This window comes from Balearica regulorum, chromosome 9 (genome assembly GCF_011004875.1).
Source record: "Balearica regulorum gibbericeps isolate bBalReg1 chromosome 9, bBalReg1.pri, whole genome shotgun sequence".
NCBI lineage: Eukaryota > Metazoa > Chordata > Aves > Gruiformes > Gruidae > Balearica > Balearica regulorum.
Window position 1 is genome coordinate 1,280,781 of NC_046192.1, and position 20,840 is coordinate 1,301,620.

At 41.8% G+C, this 20,840-nt stretch overlaps 1 protein-coding gene across 2 annotated transcripts; it reads right to left on the reverse strand.

Moving 5' to 3' along the window:
- Window positions 1–12: 12 nt before the first annotated feature.
- TRA2B (transformer 2 beta homolog) lies at window positions 13–19,045 on the reverse strand. Of its 2 annotated transcripts, XM_075760719.1 has the most exons (9): window positions 18,913–19,045; window positions 12,330–12,463; window positions 8,099–8,261; window positions 7,051–7,239; window positions 5,644–5,759; window positions 4,369–4,452; window positions 2,079–2,141; window positions 1,277–1,350; window positions 13–427 (listed from the first exon to the last, which is right to left on the reverse strand). In XM_075760719.1, the coding sequence occupies exons 1-9, from the start codon at window positions 18,946–18,948 to the stop codon at window positions 417–419; spliced, it is 870 nt and encodes a 289-aa protein (XP_075616834.1). In that variant the 5' UTR covers window positions 18,949–19,045; the 3' UTR covers window positions 13–416. The 2 variants fall into 2 exon arrangements, with proteins under 2 accessions (XP_075616834.1, XP_075616835.1); XM_075760720.1 differs by lacking the exon at window positions 13–427 and having other exon boundaries at window positions 1,269–1,350.
- Window positions 19,046–20,840: the final 1,795 nt, after the last annotated feature.

Here is a 20,840-nt window from a genome sequence, read left to right on the forward strand (position 1 = left end):
GGCAAAAGGAAGTAGGAAAAGAAAAAACAAACTTCTTTTTATTTTATTTTTCACTTTTGGAAAGCATTTTACACAGGTTTTGATCTTCAGAATACCTTGGAATCAGTAGAAAAAACTAACTGAACAGTTTGTCTTTACAATAGAAACCTTTCAGGAGTCAAAATTGAGACTAAAAAAATACATGCAAAACATACTCGTTTCAAAACACAACTTGAAACAAAGCACCAAACTACACAAATACGCAGAATGAAACAGCATTTAACATCACAGAAGTAGTCTTCATAAAAGGTGTAAAAGTCACCTATTCACTAGGCACTGTTCACTTGTTTAAACAGAAGAGACAATAAAAATATTGTCCACAAACTTGCAATTTCAACTCAAAGGCTGCAGCTAGAAATTCCTCTACATATCATGCTTTAATAGCGACCTGAAAGAAAAAAAAAACAAACCCACATTATTAGACTTCTGAGGATTGACAGATTTTTTTTTAAGATTTATAAATTCACTGCCGCATCAAATCCCAGCGCCTTACGACTTGTCTCTGACCAACCCCACAGCCAGCACAGCTCTGCCAGGAAGCTCCTTTGTGTAGAAACCCCCCAATTCCCGTCACACAACGGTGTGTTTCGGCACACGACGAGAACTCAGTCACCACTCCTGGTGGCCAGTTTCCCTACGTATTTGTAAAAGCAGTTACTTGTAAAAGCAGTTACGCTTGTTTTCATTTGGCCACAAAGGGTAAAGATGAGAACACAACCTATTCATTCACTCTGCATCCGTTACAAAGGGGGTACGCCAGGAATGCTATTGTGTTTTATTAAGTTTCTGCCATCAAAATGCAGCTTTACCTTCCATGCAAATAAGCAATTCAGGGAGGAAAAAACCCCACTATTTGGAGCTCGGATGAAGTCAAGCGCCTCTTTAACAAGTTACATTGGGAAATTTTGTTTCAGGAGGCTTGGGATTTCAGCCTTGCTGTCCTAGAGGTGACCAAACTGTCAGCACACTGCAAACTCCTGTTTTAACAGAGTTTCAGAGAAAGAAATGGTCCCTCAGACTTTAACAAGTGGTATTACCTGGTTTATTTTTTTACAAACTAAGTATTTGCTCCGTCCTCAAGGTTGCCAGTTGCTTAATGAAACATTAAAGGGAACTGTGGTTCAAATAAAATAACCACAACGAAGTCGAATGGTTTTTAGGGATGCGAGACCTCGAAAGAAGTAGTTCAGGGGAAGTGGAAATTTGCTTTTGATACGTGAACTCTTTGACTACTTACGAGGTGAATAGGATCGAGATCTGGATCGAGATCTGTAGCCCCCTCGGCTGTAATATGGGGATGGTGATCTCCTCCTGAGAGAAAGGGCAAAAGAAACAATCCCTTTGTTAAAGCCTGTGGCAGATGAGTGGCAGTAGCTTTACGTGGGTATCTCTAGCCCCATCCTGGTCTCAGGAGTGTACTTGGGAAAGTTAATGAGCACGTAAACAGCTGATTGACATTTCCACTGGGTAACAAAGCAAAGATTTGTATTTTCTTAATGCTCTCTGTTACTGGGTCAGAGTAATATCACTTTGGACTAATAAAGGAAATATGAGCTCTCTTGCATTCATGATTTGACTAGCAGAGTAAGCCAAACCACACCTTAGCTTTGATTCTAAACGATCTGTTCCGAGACAAAGAGTCGACCTGAGTAACAGTCACTGCTACAACCCACCCCAGCGCCAAACCCTTCCAACCCACCACTCCCAAGTCCTGCCTTTCCTTGCCTAGTTCCACTCATCTCCTAATAAAAAAAAAAATATCCCCAAACATTCAGGACACTAACTTCTTGGCATAAATCACAAGTTTTTCCTCTGCCAAGCTGCACCGACCTGTCCCTATCCTAACCCCACCCCTTCACGCAGTGATGGGAGCAGCTTTGAAATGAACCGTGCTGCTCACTGAAGAGCTGCAAGCACTCAGCATCCACCCAGTTTCTGTTAATGCGTTTAACGACTTGATTCACAGAATACTCAAAAAAAATATCACGTAGGAGAGTATTTCCACTCTTGACTAGACACTGAAAGCTTTGCCGTCATACCTGTAAAACTGATCCCTGTCTTGAACAGCTCTCCATCCTCCTCCGCCACCGCCGCCACCCCCTCTGTGAATACAAAAGCAGAATGACTTTTGAAATTTGTAATAATAAACACAAAGTTCATTGTGCAGGCAAAAAGCATCATTGAGCATTAGAAAACGATGTGAAGACAAGGACATATTGGTCCCTACACTGGATAATGCTAAATTACTTCATTACGTTCATTTTTATGTATTCCTGGAATGAGCTGACTACACTTGGTGTCAAGGAGCAGTTAAAAAGAACTCGTGTTCCAGCTGACCACTGTATTTTACGATGTCATACTCTCCAAGGAGCAGCATTTTCAGATCAGTACATAACCTTCGCTTCTAAGATCATTTCTATTCTCAGACGCTTACCCGCTCGAGGCAAGTAATTTTATTTATTTGTTTTTTAAAGTAACAAAATCAATTCACTGTCCTGAGGAAAAAGTTGATTCCAAGGTGGAGGCAGGGAAAAAAAAAACCCACACAGTTACATTTTAGCACTTCACAACCATGTTTAAACGAAGGCATTTAAGAACCGAGGTTAAACTTCTCCCTATATAGAAGCTGCCTAGAACTGAAACAATACGTTGGGCTGGTACCTCCACAGCTTTATATACAGTAAAGCTTTACCAGGAGGAGACTAAATCCAGTTTGGATTATGGAACAGTCACTGCCTTGGATGTCTCACAGCACCTCAAAAAGGCCGTAAAATCACATGAAGGACAAAGAACCCCCGAACACCACACCTTCAATCAGCAGGTCTCCTTTAATTTATTTTAAGATACTTTCCCAGACAGGATTAAGCATCCCACAGCAATGAGGAGAAATTAAAGTTTTAACGTGACAATTTCCATCTGAAATTGCGTTTCCCTTAAGGCTTCACTGCACAGAGGGCAAGTAAGGCAAAGGAGTTGTTACCAATTGATTTTCTAGGGTGGAGTACTAGAATGCAATGCTCTACGGCATTTAACAATTCTAACATTCCCTTCCTCAAGGAAGCACTCAACACACAAAACACTATTCTTTCTCTCTAAAAACAGTATCTGCAGGATGAGAAAGCAGGTATCTAACCTGGGCAGTCCACAGTATTTTTAAAGTAGCCACACACAAACTATTTGTGGCTAACTTTCACTCTATGAAAAGACATTGGGGTGTTTGGGTTTGTGGGTTCCCCCAACCCCCCCCCCCTTTATTTTTTTTTTTAAAAGATAGAGAATGGAAATCACTTCTGCTGGAATTGTCAATATTCTGATTACTCTGAATTTCTGTTCCCCAACACTTTGGCGAGCTGTTTCAGTTAATTTACCCACCAGATTTCAGTTAATTACTTTAGTACATTGAGAAGAGGCTATGTTAACTATCCCAAGCAAGTTTTTGAACCTTATGCTCCAAAACAAACTGGAAGTTTGGTTAGAGTCATCTACCACACATGAAAGCCTACAACACACTGTGGTTCTTGTACGTCCCAAAAATGCAGAAGACAAAACTTGCTCTATCACCAAAACCAATAGTTACGTACAAAATCTGTTGAAAACATGGTTGGTATCAACTTTACTAGCCACCTGACAATGTATATTGCCACGTGAACACTCACCTCTCTCAGCTAACTACTACACTGTCAAACGCAGTCTAGACTGAAGACAGACAGAAATAGGAGGTGTGAGCCCTTCAGGTGTAACACACACATCCAACCTTACAGAATGATGTTAAAAAAAAAAAGCTTTTTATGCAAATGTCCAATACAGAACAGGTTAACGTTCCAATCCCCGAGTCCTTTTGTTTTTTTGGCAACATTTGAGGTGCCATAATTATCAGTAGGGGATACTAAAACCACTGAAATTTCCCACTTTTTGTCTACTACTCTACACTCAAGATGTTAAGTTTGCCCTATAACACCCACTCAAATATTGTATCTGCCCCTGTATTCCCACCATTTCATGCTAACAGATGAACCAACAAAAGATTCTTTTTAAATGAGAGTATAAAGAACATCCTTTGTTTTTCAAAACTTAATGCAGATTAAAACAAACATTACGGGCTAATGCCACAGGTTAAACATCACATCGTCTTTCTCAATCTGACCAATTTGAATTGTAGTGAGCAGTCATTTTGGTAAAGATTGCATAGTAAGATTCCAGAATGACAGCGAGTGCAAAAATATTTTGGTGTACATATCTAGGATGAACTGCTTAACATATATATAGGTAGAAATGGAGATCAGAAAGCTCAGTTTAAAAAGCAGCTGAATATTACAAATACCGCCTCACCTGTATGATCTGCTGTAATAGTCACGATCATCATACCCTCTGTCATACCCTCTGTCGTAGTAATCTCGTCGCCGTGAGCTGCCACTACAAGTAGTGAAAGAGAACGACGTTTAATAAAACATAAAACCTTCATATTGTTTGCAGTGCTTTCCAGTAGGCATACAGGCAGTTAAGGATACACCATTTTAACTGTGTTAAATTGTTACCTTGCGTCCTCACAGCTGAAATTATTTTGAGTACTCCAACTTTCCCATCAGAGCAGACAGGAAAAGAACTACTTAAATAATTGCTTTTTAGAATGCTTGAACTTTAACATAGCTACTTTCCTCCTTGGTCTGAAACCTCTTAACCTTTTGATATCACAGGCACATGAGGAATTCCATTCTGTGACAAATCTCCACTCACTTTTAACTCTCAGCTCCTTTTGGAAGAACTTTCCGATTAAAAAAATAACCTGCAGCCTCAACACATCAACTATGTAACCACCAGTATCATAAGCTGAAAGTCTTGGGAAAACAACTGGGAAATGACCTGGGAAAACAATTTACATTCTTGGCAACTAAGTCAAAAGTGTACTCTGTGGATAGGGCAAGCTGCTCAATTAGTGTTTGTTAATTCACTCTCGAAAACTTGAACATTAATATTTGAACGTACATAGGACAACAACTTAATTTAGAAACTGTAAAAAAAAATCTTACTCTAGACTCATTTAAATGTTTAGATAGCTCATGTCTGGGCCACATAACTAAGGAACACAGGTTTTCGCTCACTCTAATCCAGGCTGACCCTAGATCAGTCACTAACAGGTGCTATATAAATTAAGCCCTCCTATCTAAAGGATGGAAAGATATGCATGACTACTGATGGCTGTCCACACAGTGCCCTTCCTGCCCTGCCCCCCCCCCCCCAAAAAAAAATTCTGAAGAGCCTTCTTTATCAGTTGAATTTTTTAGTTTTCAGAAGCTTTGCCAGGTAACTACATCAGTGTTAACACAACTCTTAAGGCTTTTTTTTTTTTTTTAATACAAAGTAATTAGGCATCAATAGTGATTTTTGTATTTTAGTTTCTAGTACTGACACATCCACATAATGTACAGCATACAAGCCATAAGCAAGGAAACAGCTTTCAGAACACTGCACTAAAACCCTGATAAACTAGGAAAACCACACAAAATCAGGTCTCTTAGTGGGAATACCAAACAGTTTTTAACAAAATACAAGACATTTAATCCTATCCTGTACCGGTTTGGAAAAAACCCCACACAGATAACTTACTAAGTTGGTCTTCCCATATAGATTCCAGGGGTAGGTGTGTGAGGTCTTTTTGTTATGGAGAAGTCTACCCGGATCCTTCTTCCATCCAGCTCCATTCCATTGGCACGTTCCTTTGCCTGAAGCGAGTGATAAAATACAATTAGCTGTAGGTATGAGCTTTATTACCAACGCAAGTTTCTAACCACTGCTTCAAGCATTAAGAAGTCCTAAAATGGCTCAGTTAGGATACACATCTAAGTTTCACTTATGCCTTATACGTAACACCCACCATAAACTGTAAGACGTTCCAGGCCAGCTGGATATAAGCTTCAGTAACCACTTATGTGACTTATATTGCATAAAAAGCCTGAAAGGAACATAATTTAACAATTGCTTCAGTATCTCTGTTTCTAACATGATTAAGAGGAGCCTTTGAACACACTGACGTAGGGAGATGTAACTACACCAACACACAACGTGAAGCAAAGCATTTAGAAGTTAACAAAAGAGCACTGTTATGTTGATTAAAGGGAGGTTTTTTTTCCTTCAATACATACCACAACCTTGAATACAGTAATATCTGAGTCATAAGTAAATGCGAAGTAAAAATACTCAAAACCATTGGTTTCTTTCTGCCAAGTAGCAAGACCTACATCCAAAGCTCCAACCTAACATAGAAGTCTTCATGCCAAATTTGGAAAAGATGACACTAGAAACTTTAAGTAGTGGAACTTAGGCAGAACATAAGCCTGGTTACAGCCCATAAGTACGCTGCTCTACAAGGGCTGGCGCGAGTGTAGAATTTTATACCTGGCGACTATAGAATTCCCTGTTCCTTCTGTAGCAGTTGCAAGCACAAATCCCTTAATTTGTTATACGGTATCAACACTGTTTCAATTTACTGAACCCTTAAGGTTTCCCAGGGACATGCGCAGGCACCAGGAAACCACGCACGGCCTGGCCTTTTTATTTTCAGAAAAGATCTCCCCACCCCTTTCAGCCTGAAGCACTAAAGTCAGCAGAATGCACGTTAGCGCTCCTATGGAGAGCTCTGAAACGGCCGTCCGGTCTGCTCTGAACATGCCTGTTATTAAATATAAGGTCACATGTGGAGCTAGGAAGGAACGATCATCTCACAATTAAAATAAAAACACAAGCTTTCTGTTTTCTTTTCCTTGTTGGCATCCTTTGCGCTCTGGCTAGCCTGAAGTTTGCTGTTGTGAATTACACAACAGCTCAGCCTGCACAGGGACTAGTATTCATCCCTCTCCACTCTCTTCTCTGCTACACAGGAGGTATCTTTTGAGTTAAGGCTGACAATTATTATGAGTAACCAAGTATTTAAGCCCTGAGTTTCCCCTGTTACAGAATATACATCCCAGCAACTGAGAAGACAGCAACCATGCCACATTCTGTATCCCAACCTACTTCCTTCGCATCCTCAACGTTTTCAAAGTACACAAATGCAAATCCTCTCGAACGCCGAGACTGCTGATCATACACAATGGAAACATCAGCAATTGGACCATACTTGGAGAAAACTTCTCTCAGATCTCTTTCTGTGGTGTACAGACTCAGTCCAAACACGCCGAGACAACAGTTTGGGTCAGGATTTGCCTGAAAGGACAGATTGAGAAGATATTAGAGTAAAATTGTTTGTATTTGCAGTACAAGGTATTTCACAAGTTGTGGCTGGCAGAGCTTCAAGACAAAACAACAAAAAGATACTGCCCAGATTCAGGTTGGGTTAACTTGCTAATAGACACTATTACAATCAAACCTACAGAGACACAAAACTCCTTTCACAAAAATACTTGCATTTCTTGGGGTGCTGTACAAACTACAGTTACAGCACTTAATAGGTACTGTATTTAAAAAGTTTTCCCTCCAAAGGCTAGCTGATGACTGTTGAATGTGGAGAGGTATACACACACACACAGAGGCCCGGATCACATCTTCGTTTGTGTTAGTTATCACTTTTTCTCCCTTACTTTAGCATGAGCCACACCATACTCAGCCACCCGAGCCTGTAAAACAGCTAAAAGCAAGCTGGTTTGCATGCTTGTTTAATAAAGACGCCATCAAAACAGCTTTTAATGAAGTGTTTTCATTTTCCAGGTTTTCTAATTAAGAAAAACACAAACATTTCTCCCTTCTAACACTACCCCCATCCTTCGCTGCATACATGGGCTCATTTATGGCAACGGGTGTTGTGACAGCAGGCTGCACTGGTAGCACTTCTAAAGGCATCTGGTAAAAAACAGACAAAACCCAAGACACCCCCACCCCACAATCCTAAGCAAACTTAGGAAATCCATGGCTTATCAAAAGCCAAATAACAATTAACCTCAACAGTTTCTTTTAAACAGACCTGAGTGGGAAGCAGAATGTTTTTCTGGAAAACGCCAATTAATGGAGTGATTTCAGGACGTATTCAGGACTATGTACGAGTTATCTACTCCCGTAACAGACATACCCGGTTTCCAATATGACGTCTGCGAGTAGACATGGGTGAATGGCTATGACTGTGTCGCCGCCGATAATCCCGACTGTAGGACCTACTTCTGGATCTCCTATGAGAGCGGGAACGAGAGCGGGATCTTGTGTAGTGTCTACGGGAACTCCTCCTTGATCTAGATCTAAGGAGAAAAAAGAAAAAGGTACAGTGTTGGGTTGGTTTGGGCTTTTTAACCCTTCAAAAATACATCAGAAGGCCACATAACCATTTTCTAAAAACCTGCAGTACCACATGATTCAACTATAATCAATCTAGTCACTACTCTCAAGGACTGTGTACTAAATCTTTACAATTAGATTACTGTAAATCCTCTCAAGAATTTCTACTGCAAAACAGGAACCTCAACTTCCACTTTAGTTAGCTTTTAATTCCCCAATACCTTTTAACTTTGTCTAACAAGGCTATCTTGGTTTGACATAGTATATGCTTAGTATATTCACAGCATTTACAGTAGGATTTAAGTAAAAAAAAGCTGGGGCGGCTTTCCTTTAAAGACTTAACAGGAAAACGGAACAGGAGTAAATATGACTTAACGTAAAGCACGTACGATTGCAGAAGTGCACACTTCTGCTCAGTCTAGCACTCACAATAGCACTGCTTTCAGTGACACTGAAAAGCAAATTACACAGTGCGTAATTACAAGCACAGAAGTCTGGCAAACGCCCCTGAAACGGAGTTTAACACAATGGAAGAAATTAAACTGTAGTAGGCTTATTTACCTTCTGGTATTTCAACACTTATTTAACACTGGCTGTTCATGAATGTTTACACGTTCAGACTTCAAGTGTATTTAGGCAAAGGTGCAACTGCTCACTCATTTCAGCCCAGGCCTCCTCTGAACAGTTCCAGAAATGTTTTCTGACAGCACTAGGTCTGTGGAGATGAGGTTCTGAAGCACTTCAATTCCTTCTACTGAACCCTCAGCCCTCCCAACACAGATAAACTTAGTTGAAGAGCTGGGCAGGCACTTAAACTAGAATATAACACCTGAGCTTGGCCTGCTGATGGCAGTCACTGAAGAATCTGCATTTCACACAACTACAAAGAAAACTGCTGCAAGGCTAAGTGCAATAAACAGTTTAATATTCAAAGGCTTTTAGTCATGTTTGTGTCTTAAGTGTCCTTCCTTTCGTTTGTGGAAGCCAAGGTAGGCAAGTACTGACTGAGACCATAAACTACCACCATTGAACAACTGTGTTTCAGAGTACCACCACCACCACGCTGGCATGAGTGAAGCTCTTAACCTAAACCTGTTTTAATTCCTGAGCATTTAACAGCTTCTTCCACCGTTAGGATTTCTCACTACTAAGTGTCACCAGGCAGCCAAACTGCCCAATACACACTCTACGCATTACAGGCCTCCTTAAAAAAACGCTTTCAACCTCGACAGAAGTGAGGCAGCTAAGTTCTGTCTTCCTCAGTTAGAAACAGAGATTCATGTCCAAGAGAAATGACTTCAATATGTCCCATTACAACACTTTTAACTACGTATTTAGAAAGAATAAATTATTTTTGGCAACAGGAAGTAAGAAAAAAAAAAAAAGAGAGAACTTCCCTAAGGGGCGGAAAAGACAGTAAAGAAAACCAGAAGTAATAATAATGCTAAAAAAAGAGGTTCAACACATGCATACAGACACATTTCAACCACTGACACAGAAAATAAAAAGAAGGCAAACACAGAACTGATGGCTCCGGGTAACAGAATGCACCCATCATACTGAACAAGAGCTGGACAGATCTAAACCAGCTAAACCCTTATGCGAGAGAACAAGGCTTATTTTAAATAAGCACTGCTTATATTGCTGCCTTAAATGTTACACTGCCATTATTTTTTGCTGCAAAGCCACCGCAGTTGAAAATCCTACTTCTTCATTCAGAATTGTTTAGACTTCACAGAGTCAGGCAAAGATAACAAGCTTGCTATCCTTCTGATGAAACCTTCAATAAAAGCAGATTTTTAAATCAAATATATCCACACCCCAACTGATAAATACACCAGGACACAGATTGGTTCCCAAATAAAAGTTTAATTTATAAAGCTGGTAACTCGAAAATACATTTGTCACAGAAACTACCAAGAAATATGAACGTTCTCGCAAGGTTACTTCTCTGGTGACAGCCAGAGTTAGATGACCTGCTCGTGATCACATCCAAATGTGTGACGGCACTGAAAAGAGATATAAGTATGTTGGTTCTAAAAGATGTGCCTTGACACAGTTCTGCCCAAATCTGCTAATGAACATACTAACTCTGCAATATACCTCCAGTATTTCCAGCCAAAGGCATTTTCAAGACAGCTGTTAAATGCTCAGGAAGCCATGGTAGTCATAAGCTTCTACTTTTGTTCATCAAAAATTAAGTAGTCGGTTGCCAGAGTATTATTTGAAGGGTGATTTCTTGGAAAAGGAAATGATTTGCCAGGTCTCTTGTAAGTACTAGATCTTCTATTTGGTTTCTTCCAGCATTTTATGAAGTTTGTGATTGAGTTCTTACACAGTATTAAGGTTATTCTGCAAGCGAGAAACAGGGCGCTTTAGAGAGTAAGGAAACCCTAGCGGTTATGGATTAAGGTGCAGAAGGACATGCTGGGGTGGGTCCTGACTTGCTTGCTAGTTTAAAATAAGAAGGTTCCCCAAAGGTGTTTTGCAATCTCCATCCTCTGAGGTTTTCAAAACCCAACTGGATAAAGCTCAGGACATGATCTGAGCCCAGAGTTGACTCTGCCTTGAGCAGGATTTTGGACTGGACCCTTTCCTGAGCTATCGATGAATGTCTCACTGCCAGCAATTCCAGAGGTCGCTCCCATTTCATACTTTATAAAGCAGATTACTCCAGCGAGTATTTACTCATTTAATTTGACATCTTTGTTCTTGCACTACAGGGATTGCCAAGGGCATGATTTGACACTTGTGACTGTGCCTGAAGTACACAAAAAACCCAAACCCATTCCTCTGCTGTCAAAATTTCCCAAGTATTTTCCTTCTCACAAAACTCTCACTCAAACTGATCACTTTGATCTTGCAGGGAGATCTAAACTCCGTATTTGATAGTGTTTACCATTATGGGTGACGGCTAACAGCAAAACATCTTCCAGTGTTGTCATCCTTCCTCCAGCCTGACCCCCAGGCTTCAGCAAGCCCAATTCACTGCTTATACACATAAAAATTATATTGTGAGCAGCTCAACTGGGGACCCCACTGCTGAAACCCACTTTTTTTTTTTAACCTGAACACTTCCCAATGAGTAAAACTATCACATTTACTTCTGTAGTCAGCATTCAATTATCTAAACTCTTTAGAAGATGACATTCACCCATTTACAGGTTTTGTTGCCTCTCTGTTCATTCTTTATTAAATATGTACCTCTTACATGACACACCCGGTAAAGCCAACGTCAAATGGCTAGCAGTGACATTTATAGCCTTATTTCTAGGCTAGTAGCATATTTTATGTCTCCGTGGTATCTGTTAACAGTTTTAAGAGGAATTCTGTCACTGCACACAGCTTGTTTAGCAGATGAGTAAGGATAGGTAATACAGTGCAAAAGGTGTTTTCCTAGGGCATGTTTGCGTTGCCACAAAACAAATACAATAAGCAAGCTACTTTCTCCATAACTTTTTTTTTAGAGCCTGGAAAGCTGCCTAATCTTTACAGCTTTCCAGCCTGTTAATTTTCAGGTTAAATTAATATATTTAAAAGGTCAGGCAGATGTCTGTTGAAATTCACATTTCACTCTACTGCTTCTTTTTCACAGAATATACTATTTACTCCAGGAACATCATTGCTTCCTGTGAGAAAGCATAATACATTAATGTGACCTAAAATGGACAATCTACTGATGCACCTATTTCTTTTAACATACAGAAAAACTTAAGATCTAGAGTTCATAAAGCTTCACGCTCAGAAACTAGCCGTTACCCTAAGACTTAAAAGGCAGGCCACTTCCAAACTGTATCAGCAGAGATACAAGCCTACGTAGCTGACTACTTCTTGGAAAAAGCTGCAGGAACATCTAACTTGATAATTTAGCTTTTCAAGTCCTGAACCCAGACGTGCCCCTTTGTTTTCACTGGTCACAGATCACCAATCATCTCTGGAAACAGAATTGGGCTAAACTGTGACTTCAGTTCACCTCTGACATCATCATCTGACTTGCGAAGAGGAGGAAGAGGTAAAAGAAGTAAACTCACCTGGATTCAGACCTGGATCTAGATTTTGACCTGGAACGCCTGGAATCCTCCTTAGATCGAGATCTTGCAGGGGTGTGCCTCCCCGACTTGCCAGACCCATGAGCACTTCCGCTTCTGGAAGCAGAACGGGATTCCTGCACGCAGATATTGAAAGCCTAATTTGTACACAATTTCTCGTTTACCTAAGGTCTGTAAACAAGCTCCAGTGAAATAAATGGTAAAAATTCATATCTATGTGTCCGGGCAGTTGGCATTAGAACTGCCTAGATTTTTAAGACTTTTTTTTTTTTTTTTTTCCCTGGTAGACACTTCTTTACCCTGCATATACTTTTGCTATTAAACAGATAATGCATGCATGTTTAGCAAAATATACAGGGACACATAAACAGACTAGTAATTACTTAGCGTAGTGCTTTCAGATTCCAGATTACTTCTTATCTTAACTTCATTTTTATTCCTTTTCTTCATTCTTCCGTTTCAAATTCTGACTTCTTTCATCTTCCCCACTTCACACAAATTGCTCAATATTCTACAAGTGGGACTTCTGGTCTGATAATTAGCATGCATTCACTTTCTTTTTTTTCAAATTTCAGCTTCACTTATTCCTGAGCTTCAAATAATTCTCATTTATAAAACTTGTCAAATGGCGACTTCCGCATTTTCCTTCTTCAACATTAACCTTAATAGAAAAAGAACAGGATGAAGAATATTTAAAAACTCCAGGATAAAAATCTAGTGCCAAAACTGAAACTAGAAAAAAAATGTTTTGTGGACTTTTACTTTATATGCAGTTCAAGAATTGAATCTACCAAATGCCCTACAATTTTATAAACAGATTCAGTCAATTCAGTTTAACTTAGTACTAAGCAACTGAATTTGCTATTTATGTCTGTATTTAAAAGCAAATGCACAGTGGATCAACTGAATATCTACTAATCAATTCTAGCGTTAGAAAACTCAAAATACTTTGCACTGCCAGCCACATACTTAGACAAAATCAACAAGAAGTGACTTAAGCAAAGTCCCTGCTGCGGCCAGAGACAACTAACTGATGTGCTTTTTGAATGCAGAAAGCACAATGCAGTTGGTCCTTCAATGACTTAATGACGTTAATTTTGAGGCCATTCTTGCAGTTTAGAAGGTCTAGTTTGAAGGTTTATGAGCACGCTCACACCTACTCTGCCTGCACAAGTGTGATTACATATGCAGGCATCATGCTTCCAAGTAAATCACCGTTTTCCACTGACCGAAAATGCAATTCTGTGCAACACGCTCTGGAATAATAACCCATCTACTCTGTTATTTACTTGTAATCTTCTTTGGTAATGACATAGCCTAATTAGTATTTTCAACTTCTAGACATATTTTTTTCTTTTAATCAGCATAATGCTTAACTTCAGTAACATGGCTTAAACACTTGGTTGGAACACCACTAAAAGGTATTCTTTGTTACAAGATATTATGGAAAATTTAAAATTCAGCAGCGGAATTCTATGTTTTTCCTAAAAACAATTCTAAATTCTGTGTAAATTCTGACTAAGAATGCTCACTAACACCACCAGAGTACCAGATTTTTCTCAAAAATCACTTGGTTTATCTCTGTAACATCTCTTAAACATGAACACTCCACTTAATGGGCATTCCGTACAAAGCGTTCAAAAATTAATTTGCTAACCCAAAATTTAATTGTGCTTAAACCACTTCCATACAACTTAAAACAAAGTTTAGCTATTTACAATTGCCTACCATACAATATTGGGGGGGAAGCACGACTTGCAGGATAAAGCAGATTTTCAATACCAAGAACAACAGAAATAACACAAAGTTGGTCAAGGCCATATTCTTCTCTGTCAAAATGTTTAAGGAGGTGTTCTAAACTACAGCCACCTCATATACTAACCCTGCAAAGGGCAGGGCAAATATTGAGAACTAATTTAAGTTACAAATAAATTTAACCTAAACCTGTTACTACCTTCAGAAGAAAACAATCCACAGAAATGAGTTCCGAGTTAATGTATTAATTTAGCCATAAGAAGTCTTCAACTCTTAAAAAAAGAGAGTTAGACAAAGCAAGATTGAAGAAGGGATAAAAACCAAAACTAAAGCTGCTCTTCATTTGAGGAAAAATACTTCTGTTCACAAAACATAACAGTCTTGACAGATTCAGGCTACACAAAAGGAACCATGTCCAAATATAGGTGGTCTAATACTGAAAAGGACACAAGAAAGGCACAATGGAAGGATCTTGTCCATAAATATACCCCATACCTTTTTTTTTTTTTTGAGTTTTTAGAAGTCAATAAACTTTGAAGAAATCAGTAGAGAAGTGGTATTAGCATAAGCAAATGACTGAAGTCTTCAGCTACTTGATACATTTTTTAGTATGATCTTTGCTGTGTTAAGATCTATGGGAAAACTGGACGCCTAGGATCTGAGAGGAAACTCAGGAAGGAAAAAGCCTTAAGCCAACTGTAGATCTAAATCAGAAAATTAAACAGCTGGCTTATTGTCATCCAGCTCCTTTGGACTGTACAACACTGTCCATTTTTTAAAACATCCACATTTTGCTTCTAGATGATCTTTCTCCAAAACCTTTATCTTCAATCTACCTCATTTTACAGGATTATGCCACTTCTTTATTACTCCCAGCCTCGAAGGAATTCATTGCACCTCACCTGCTCCGGATATTACTAAGACCGTGAATAACCCCTAAAACTCTCAAAGCTGTTCCCCAGGCCACCCCAACCCCCAGGAAAGCCTCCCTACCCAAAATTCCAACCCCCAGGAGCTCACAGCACTCCGCTCACCCATCGAAGGCTCACACAAGCCACTTGCACAGCTCACTGGTGCTTGTGTTGTTCTCAAGACATCTTCTTTTTCTACTTTTTGTTCGTTCACTTTGTGAAGGTTGTGGGTTTTTTTTAAAAAAATGCTCAAGTAGGCTTCTGTCATGACATGTGGAAGAAGAGAGAAGAAGAAACAACCCCCTTTATCCTACCTATATTCAAACACTGCTGGTAAGCAGATCAAGACTGGTGTCTGCTATTAAAGAACCTTTTTTTTTTTTCCCCCCTAACCTGGAATCCATCAAGTGTGATTTTAAAAGCCACCAGATCCCTTGACCTTTACCAACAGCTCTTCCTCTTCACCAGGCACTACTGGAATTCAGGTGGAGGCCCTGAAGTCCAGACTTGAGGTTTCCAAATTATTCTTTCCATACTTTAAGCATATTACAAACAATGTGTAATACTGTAGGGATCATATTTTTAACACCTTTAAGTACATTCATAAAGATGCGTTACAGTCACCTACTCTATAAGCAGGGAATGTCACAACAGCAGGATTATTTAGGGACAGTAGATAGAAAAGGCTCTGAGGTATGCAAGTGAGGACCGTGTGTTCTTTGCACTTCTCAGATCCAGTTTTTCCTCACGGGAATAAAAGTTACAGATTTCAGTTAATAATGTAAGATAGAGTCAAAATTATTACTATTTTTAAAATCCTAAATCCCTATGAAGTTGTGTACTTGTACTTGTTTTCCTAAAGAAAAGTGCACATTCCACATTATCAAATCTGCAGTCAGATTTATCCCAGGTGTAATTGTGGCAACTTCACATTCCTTCAACCTCTCTACTACTGAATTTAGCAATTGATCTGACAGACAAACAACTGCTTCTGCCTCTCTCTCCCTGAAGCACAGGATCACCAGCTTGGATCACTGCCGCGGGAATCCACTGGGATAGAAAACAGAACAAACTCTTTCCACAAAACCCTGGCTACCGTATTAAACGGTTTTTGATCAGACACATACCAAGTAATCACTGTCAGTATTAACGAATTCACAAGATGAGACTCACTTTTTTTCTTTTAACTAGTCTTCTGTCCAACCCTTCCATGCCTGAATCACATGCACTTCAGTGAGCACAATTTCAATAAATGAAAACAAAATAAAAATTACTTGAAAAAATGTGGCAATTATTACAGCATGCTGACAGTATTTGAAGTATATTCCAGTATCTGAAGTATTAGTAGCGTTTAATAATTTATGGTCTCTTCAGTCAAAAAAAAAAGTTTCCTGAGTCTAATCCCACTATGGAGTATAAGCTGTAGAAGAATTTGGGGATTTTTGTTTTTCTTTTCTTTTTAAACATAAGCCAATTTAAGTTTGTGTTGCTGCTGAAATAGCAAGTCCCATTACTTGCAAAAGCACCTGATAGTTCTTTATCCCAAATGCTGACATTAGGACTCGTGGCTACACTATCAAGTCCAACCTGCAAACCAATGCAGCTGGAAACAGAATCAGGAAAAAAAAAAAAAAATCAGCTGATTTAATTCCCAGATCTGCCTGACTATACAAACACTAGTACAAGGGAGAAAGACAGAACGCATTTTCAAGAACACAATTCTTGTTGGCAGCATGGACTTGGAACAGCTTAAGAGCAGTTCTAAAGCCATATCCTAGATTATTTATCCAAACACTGTTCCCACTCTGCGGAGACTTCAGCGCTTCCAGCTTGAAAAAGTAGAAAGCCATTGACTCAGTAAAATATAAGCCTTAAGTAAGCAAAAAAAAAAAAATCATAACACTGGCAGTAGCATTAGAAAAGCCACTCCCTGATCTAGTTTGAAATAGCAGGATGTAGCTCTATGGTTTTATCTTTTAGGTTTACAAATATGTATACGGCCTACAACTTACCTATTTACGACTCACAAAAGTTCAGACATAATTCATTTTAAGCCTTGGTGAAGACTGCCTGCACCTAATTATTTTTTCTTTAATTAAAGTACAGAAAAGATAAAATAGAAAAGCAGGTGGGACAACAACTGCTGCCCTATCATTCCCTGCAAAAATACATTTAAAAAAAGATTTTGCTATAAAGGTTTTAACATTTCCACTCATTCTGATTGAAAATACCATACGGGTTACCCTGATGAACTTTACTAAAATTAGGCTACCATCTTAAATTGGTTTTCAGTCTGACTTGCACAATAGCAATTAAATCAAGTTTAAAAAAAACCCTAATGCACAGAAATCCACCTTGAACAAGGCAGAAGTAATACTCCCTTACTAAAAATATACCAGTTGTAAGAGTGACATGAAGACATCAAGGAAAAGATAATACTGGGGGTGGTACGGGTCTATTCTTTAATCCCTACCTTTCAGTCTTCATTTCCATCTAGCATTTTTAGCTTCCTGGAGGCCAAATTTTCCTAACCTAATCTGCCTTGAAGTAGTAGCGCTCATGCTATTAAAGCTTATTACAGTGAATCTGAATTAGGAAAAAAAAAAAAATCACATTCTAAGAAAGACACTGCAAAACACTGCAATTTTGTGCTCAGAATTCTGACATTCTCTGTTTTTTTTGCCAGCTCCAGTGAAGGTTTAAAATTTAAACTACTTATCACCTCCACAACTCCCTCTGATGTTGCAGTAAGTTAAAAAGTAAGACTGGTGCTCAGAAAAACCCCAAAACAGAATATTCGCCCCTGCTCTGTTGCAGTAAAAATTACAGCTCTCAAAGGAAAACAAGACTGATTCACTAAAAAAACCCCCAACAATATAATCTGTATTGCGGATGCACACTACAAACGTGAAGCTTAGCAAGTCATTTACTGTGATATTAGTAAAATTCCATCCAGACAGTAACATCTTGCCGTAACTATGCAGTTTAAGAGAACATCTACCGCAGGTTTCACAACGCGAGGATACTGCCCTAGCACTGAGCACGTCCAGACTGAAGTTTAACCCTTCGACTATTGCAATCACACTTTTAAATTAGAGACCGAGCCACCCGCATGCCAGGCTGAAGCCAGAGTTAGTATTTTACAAGCCAGCGTGAGAGGCAGCAAATCGAAGCTCAATTTAGAAAGTAATTCACCAGAAGCGATTTGCAATGCAGCTTTGGAGAGAGCGTAACACAGGCTCAGACTGCTCCCGGCTCGGGATTTTCCGTCCCTACCCAGACGTTACCTAATATCAGGGCTGGGGGATGGAGGACGAGGCACCAGCCGAGACCGCCGCAACCCGGTTGCGAGCTCGGAGGGGCCCGAAGCCCTGCTGCGGGAGTCGCGGGGGAGCGGAGCCGGACCGCCCGGTCTCGCCACACTCCGTTCCCCGCACCCTCTCGGGCAGCCCCACCACGCTCGGGGCAGGGACAAGGCAGCCCCGCCGGGGGCGCAGCGGTAGGGCCCGGGACACGCAGCCCCGCCGCCCTCGGCCATTTTGTCCCTCTCCGGCGCGCCCGGTCACCAGCCCAAGATGGCGCCGGGCAGACTCACCATGGAGCGCGCCGGCGGGCGGGCAGCTAGAGCGTCCCCGCCGCGCGCCCCCACCGCCTTCCCGGTCGGGCCAGCCGCCATCTTCCCCCGCGAATCCACGACCCCGCCGGGCCTCCCGCGCGTCCGCCGAGGCCTCTTCACCCCGCCGCGCCACGGCGGCCCCTCCCGCGACGGTTCCGCCACCCGCTCCGCCCAGGCCGCGGGACGGGGACACGGGGGCGACCGCGCCGCCCGGACAAGGGCGGAGAAGGGGTTGGGGGGGGGGGAGCCCGGCCGGGCAGCGCACTCAGAATCCGTGTATTACCCGCTCGCCGTAGTTCTGCTCCCCGCTGTCGCTCATCGTCCCGCCGCACCGTTCCCCGCCACAGCCGCGCCGACCCGACCCGACCGTCCCCGGCACCAGCCCTCTCCGCAGAGGAAGTGACGCCGCCCGCGCGCGCGCGCGCGCCAGGCCCCGCCCCCTCCACCAGGCAAGCCAAGGCCCCGCCCCCGGCCCTGAGGGGAGGCCACGCCCCCCCGCCGCCATGAAGGAGTGGCCGTGGCGTTTGGCGGCGGTCACCGGCGGACGGGCCCTTCCCGGGGTTCGGGAGCTGCTGCTCGGTCCCAGCCTGACGAGTGACCCCTTCAGAGGCGGCTCCAGTACCCGGTGGAGACGGTCCTGCCCGCCTGGCCGGGGCAGGCTGCGGCCAAGGCCAGGATCCTCTCTTTCCTCTCCCCCGGCCTCACCTTCCACAAGCCGTGGAAACGGTTAAAAAAAAAAAAGAAAATCACTGTGATTGCAAGGGTCTTTCTTGGAGGAGATACCCAAGTCTTTTAAAGCATTAGTTTAGTGCAGGTTCGAATTTAAGAGGGGGATATTTCTAAAATACCCACGTGAGGGCAGCATGGCATCACCAAACAGTCATTTTTGCTCGGTCCTTGAATTGTTTCTTTATAAACCACGTACCGCTGAGTCTGCGAGGAGCGACACGAACACCTTCTTCTCCATCACAGGCACTCCGGCTGTCACTGACTGTTGTCACGTTTGTTGTAGTTCACCCTGGCAAAACGAGCTGCACGAGTAAAGCACCATCATCCCCGAAAGGTCAACGCAGCTCCATCTATGCAGGTATTAAACAAGGACACCCAAATGAAGTGGACCTTAAAATACACCCCTTCAGTTTAAGCAAAATATCAACTTATTCGGTGCCTTTGAAACCACGGCACTGCGCGAGGGCTGAAGTCTGGAGACAGGAATCTGTCTCCCAGCGCACCGGTTACCCTGCGCGCTGCCGCCAAAGGATGTGATCCCGCTCCATGGCTGCTCCCGTAACCATCTGACACACCAGCAGCAATTATTTTTCTGCACTTAAATGCATTTTCTGTATAGAGAGAGTTGGGATAATGCTCTGCACACCCCTGCTGCTGCTAAACGAGCAGCAAGGCAGAGACCTGAACAGCTCAATAAGTCTTTCAACTGGATTTTTTCCTGCCGAGGTTATTCCCAGCGCCATTTGCCACACGGATTTAAGAGGTGGCAGCAACGTGCTCGAGCAGTAAAACTGAAAACGCCAGACAGCAGGCTGGCAGCAAACTGCAAAGCGAAGACAAGCGAAGACTGACGTCAGTGAGCTCTGCTGTGGGGCGAGCAGCTCTGGCGCTGCAGATTTCCAGGTGATGACTCCTGAAACGCCCAGGGGGAACTCCGGCTCCGTTTCCATTAGCTTTGACACTCATGAGAAGAGACAAGCTGGAGGCTGCTTGGCTGCCTTCCTTCTCCCTCCCAGCCCCACAACACAAAGATGAATTTATCAACCAAAGAGGAAGGTGAACAGTATTTTTGCAGCTTTCACAGATTTAAAGATACCGCAGCTTTTTTAAATGCCACTTTTCAATGGTTTCATCTCAATGCCTTGCCGGTGTTATAGCACAGTTGGTGATGCGCTGCGCTGTACAAAGTCACAAGCAAGGCTGGAAGGATGTAGTCACAGAAAGCACCACCGTGTTTACTGAATCACTGAGAACTCAAGCTCAGAAAAATCAGTTTTCCTGATATGCTGCTTGTAACAGAAAGGGGAGAAGGAGCATCCTGTACTCAAGGGGCAGAGAGAGACGTCTGACACGAGCTGTCAAAGCTGGCTAATATTCAGGAGTACGACATCGAAGTTCTGGGTTGTCTTTAGAAATCGTAACACTCACCCAAAACGTGTGGCAGAGAGTTTTGGCTGAAAGCACCTGAACTCTACAGGGAAT

Excerpts from the sequence above, each read along its gene's own strand:
- TRA2B (XM_075760719.1), bottom strand. The coding sequence starts at position 18,948 with ATGAGCGACAGCGGGGAGCAGAACTACGGCGAGCGG. Across the intron at positions 2,142-4,368 it reads TATTACAGCAGATCATACAG|AGGGGGTGGCGGCGGTGGCG; the intron begins GTGAGGCGGTAT and ends TTGTATTCACAG. Across the intron at positions 1,351-2,078 it reads GACAGGGATCAGTTTTACAG|GAGGAGATCACCATCCCCAT; the intron begins GTATGACGGCAA and ends CCTTTCTCTCAG.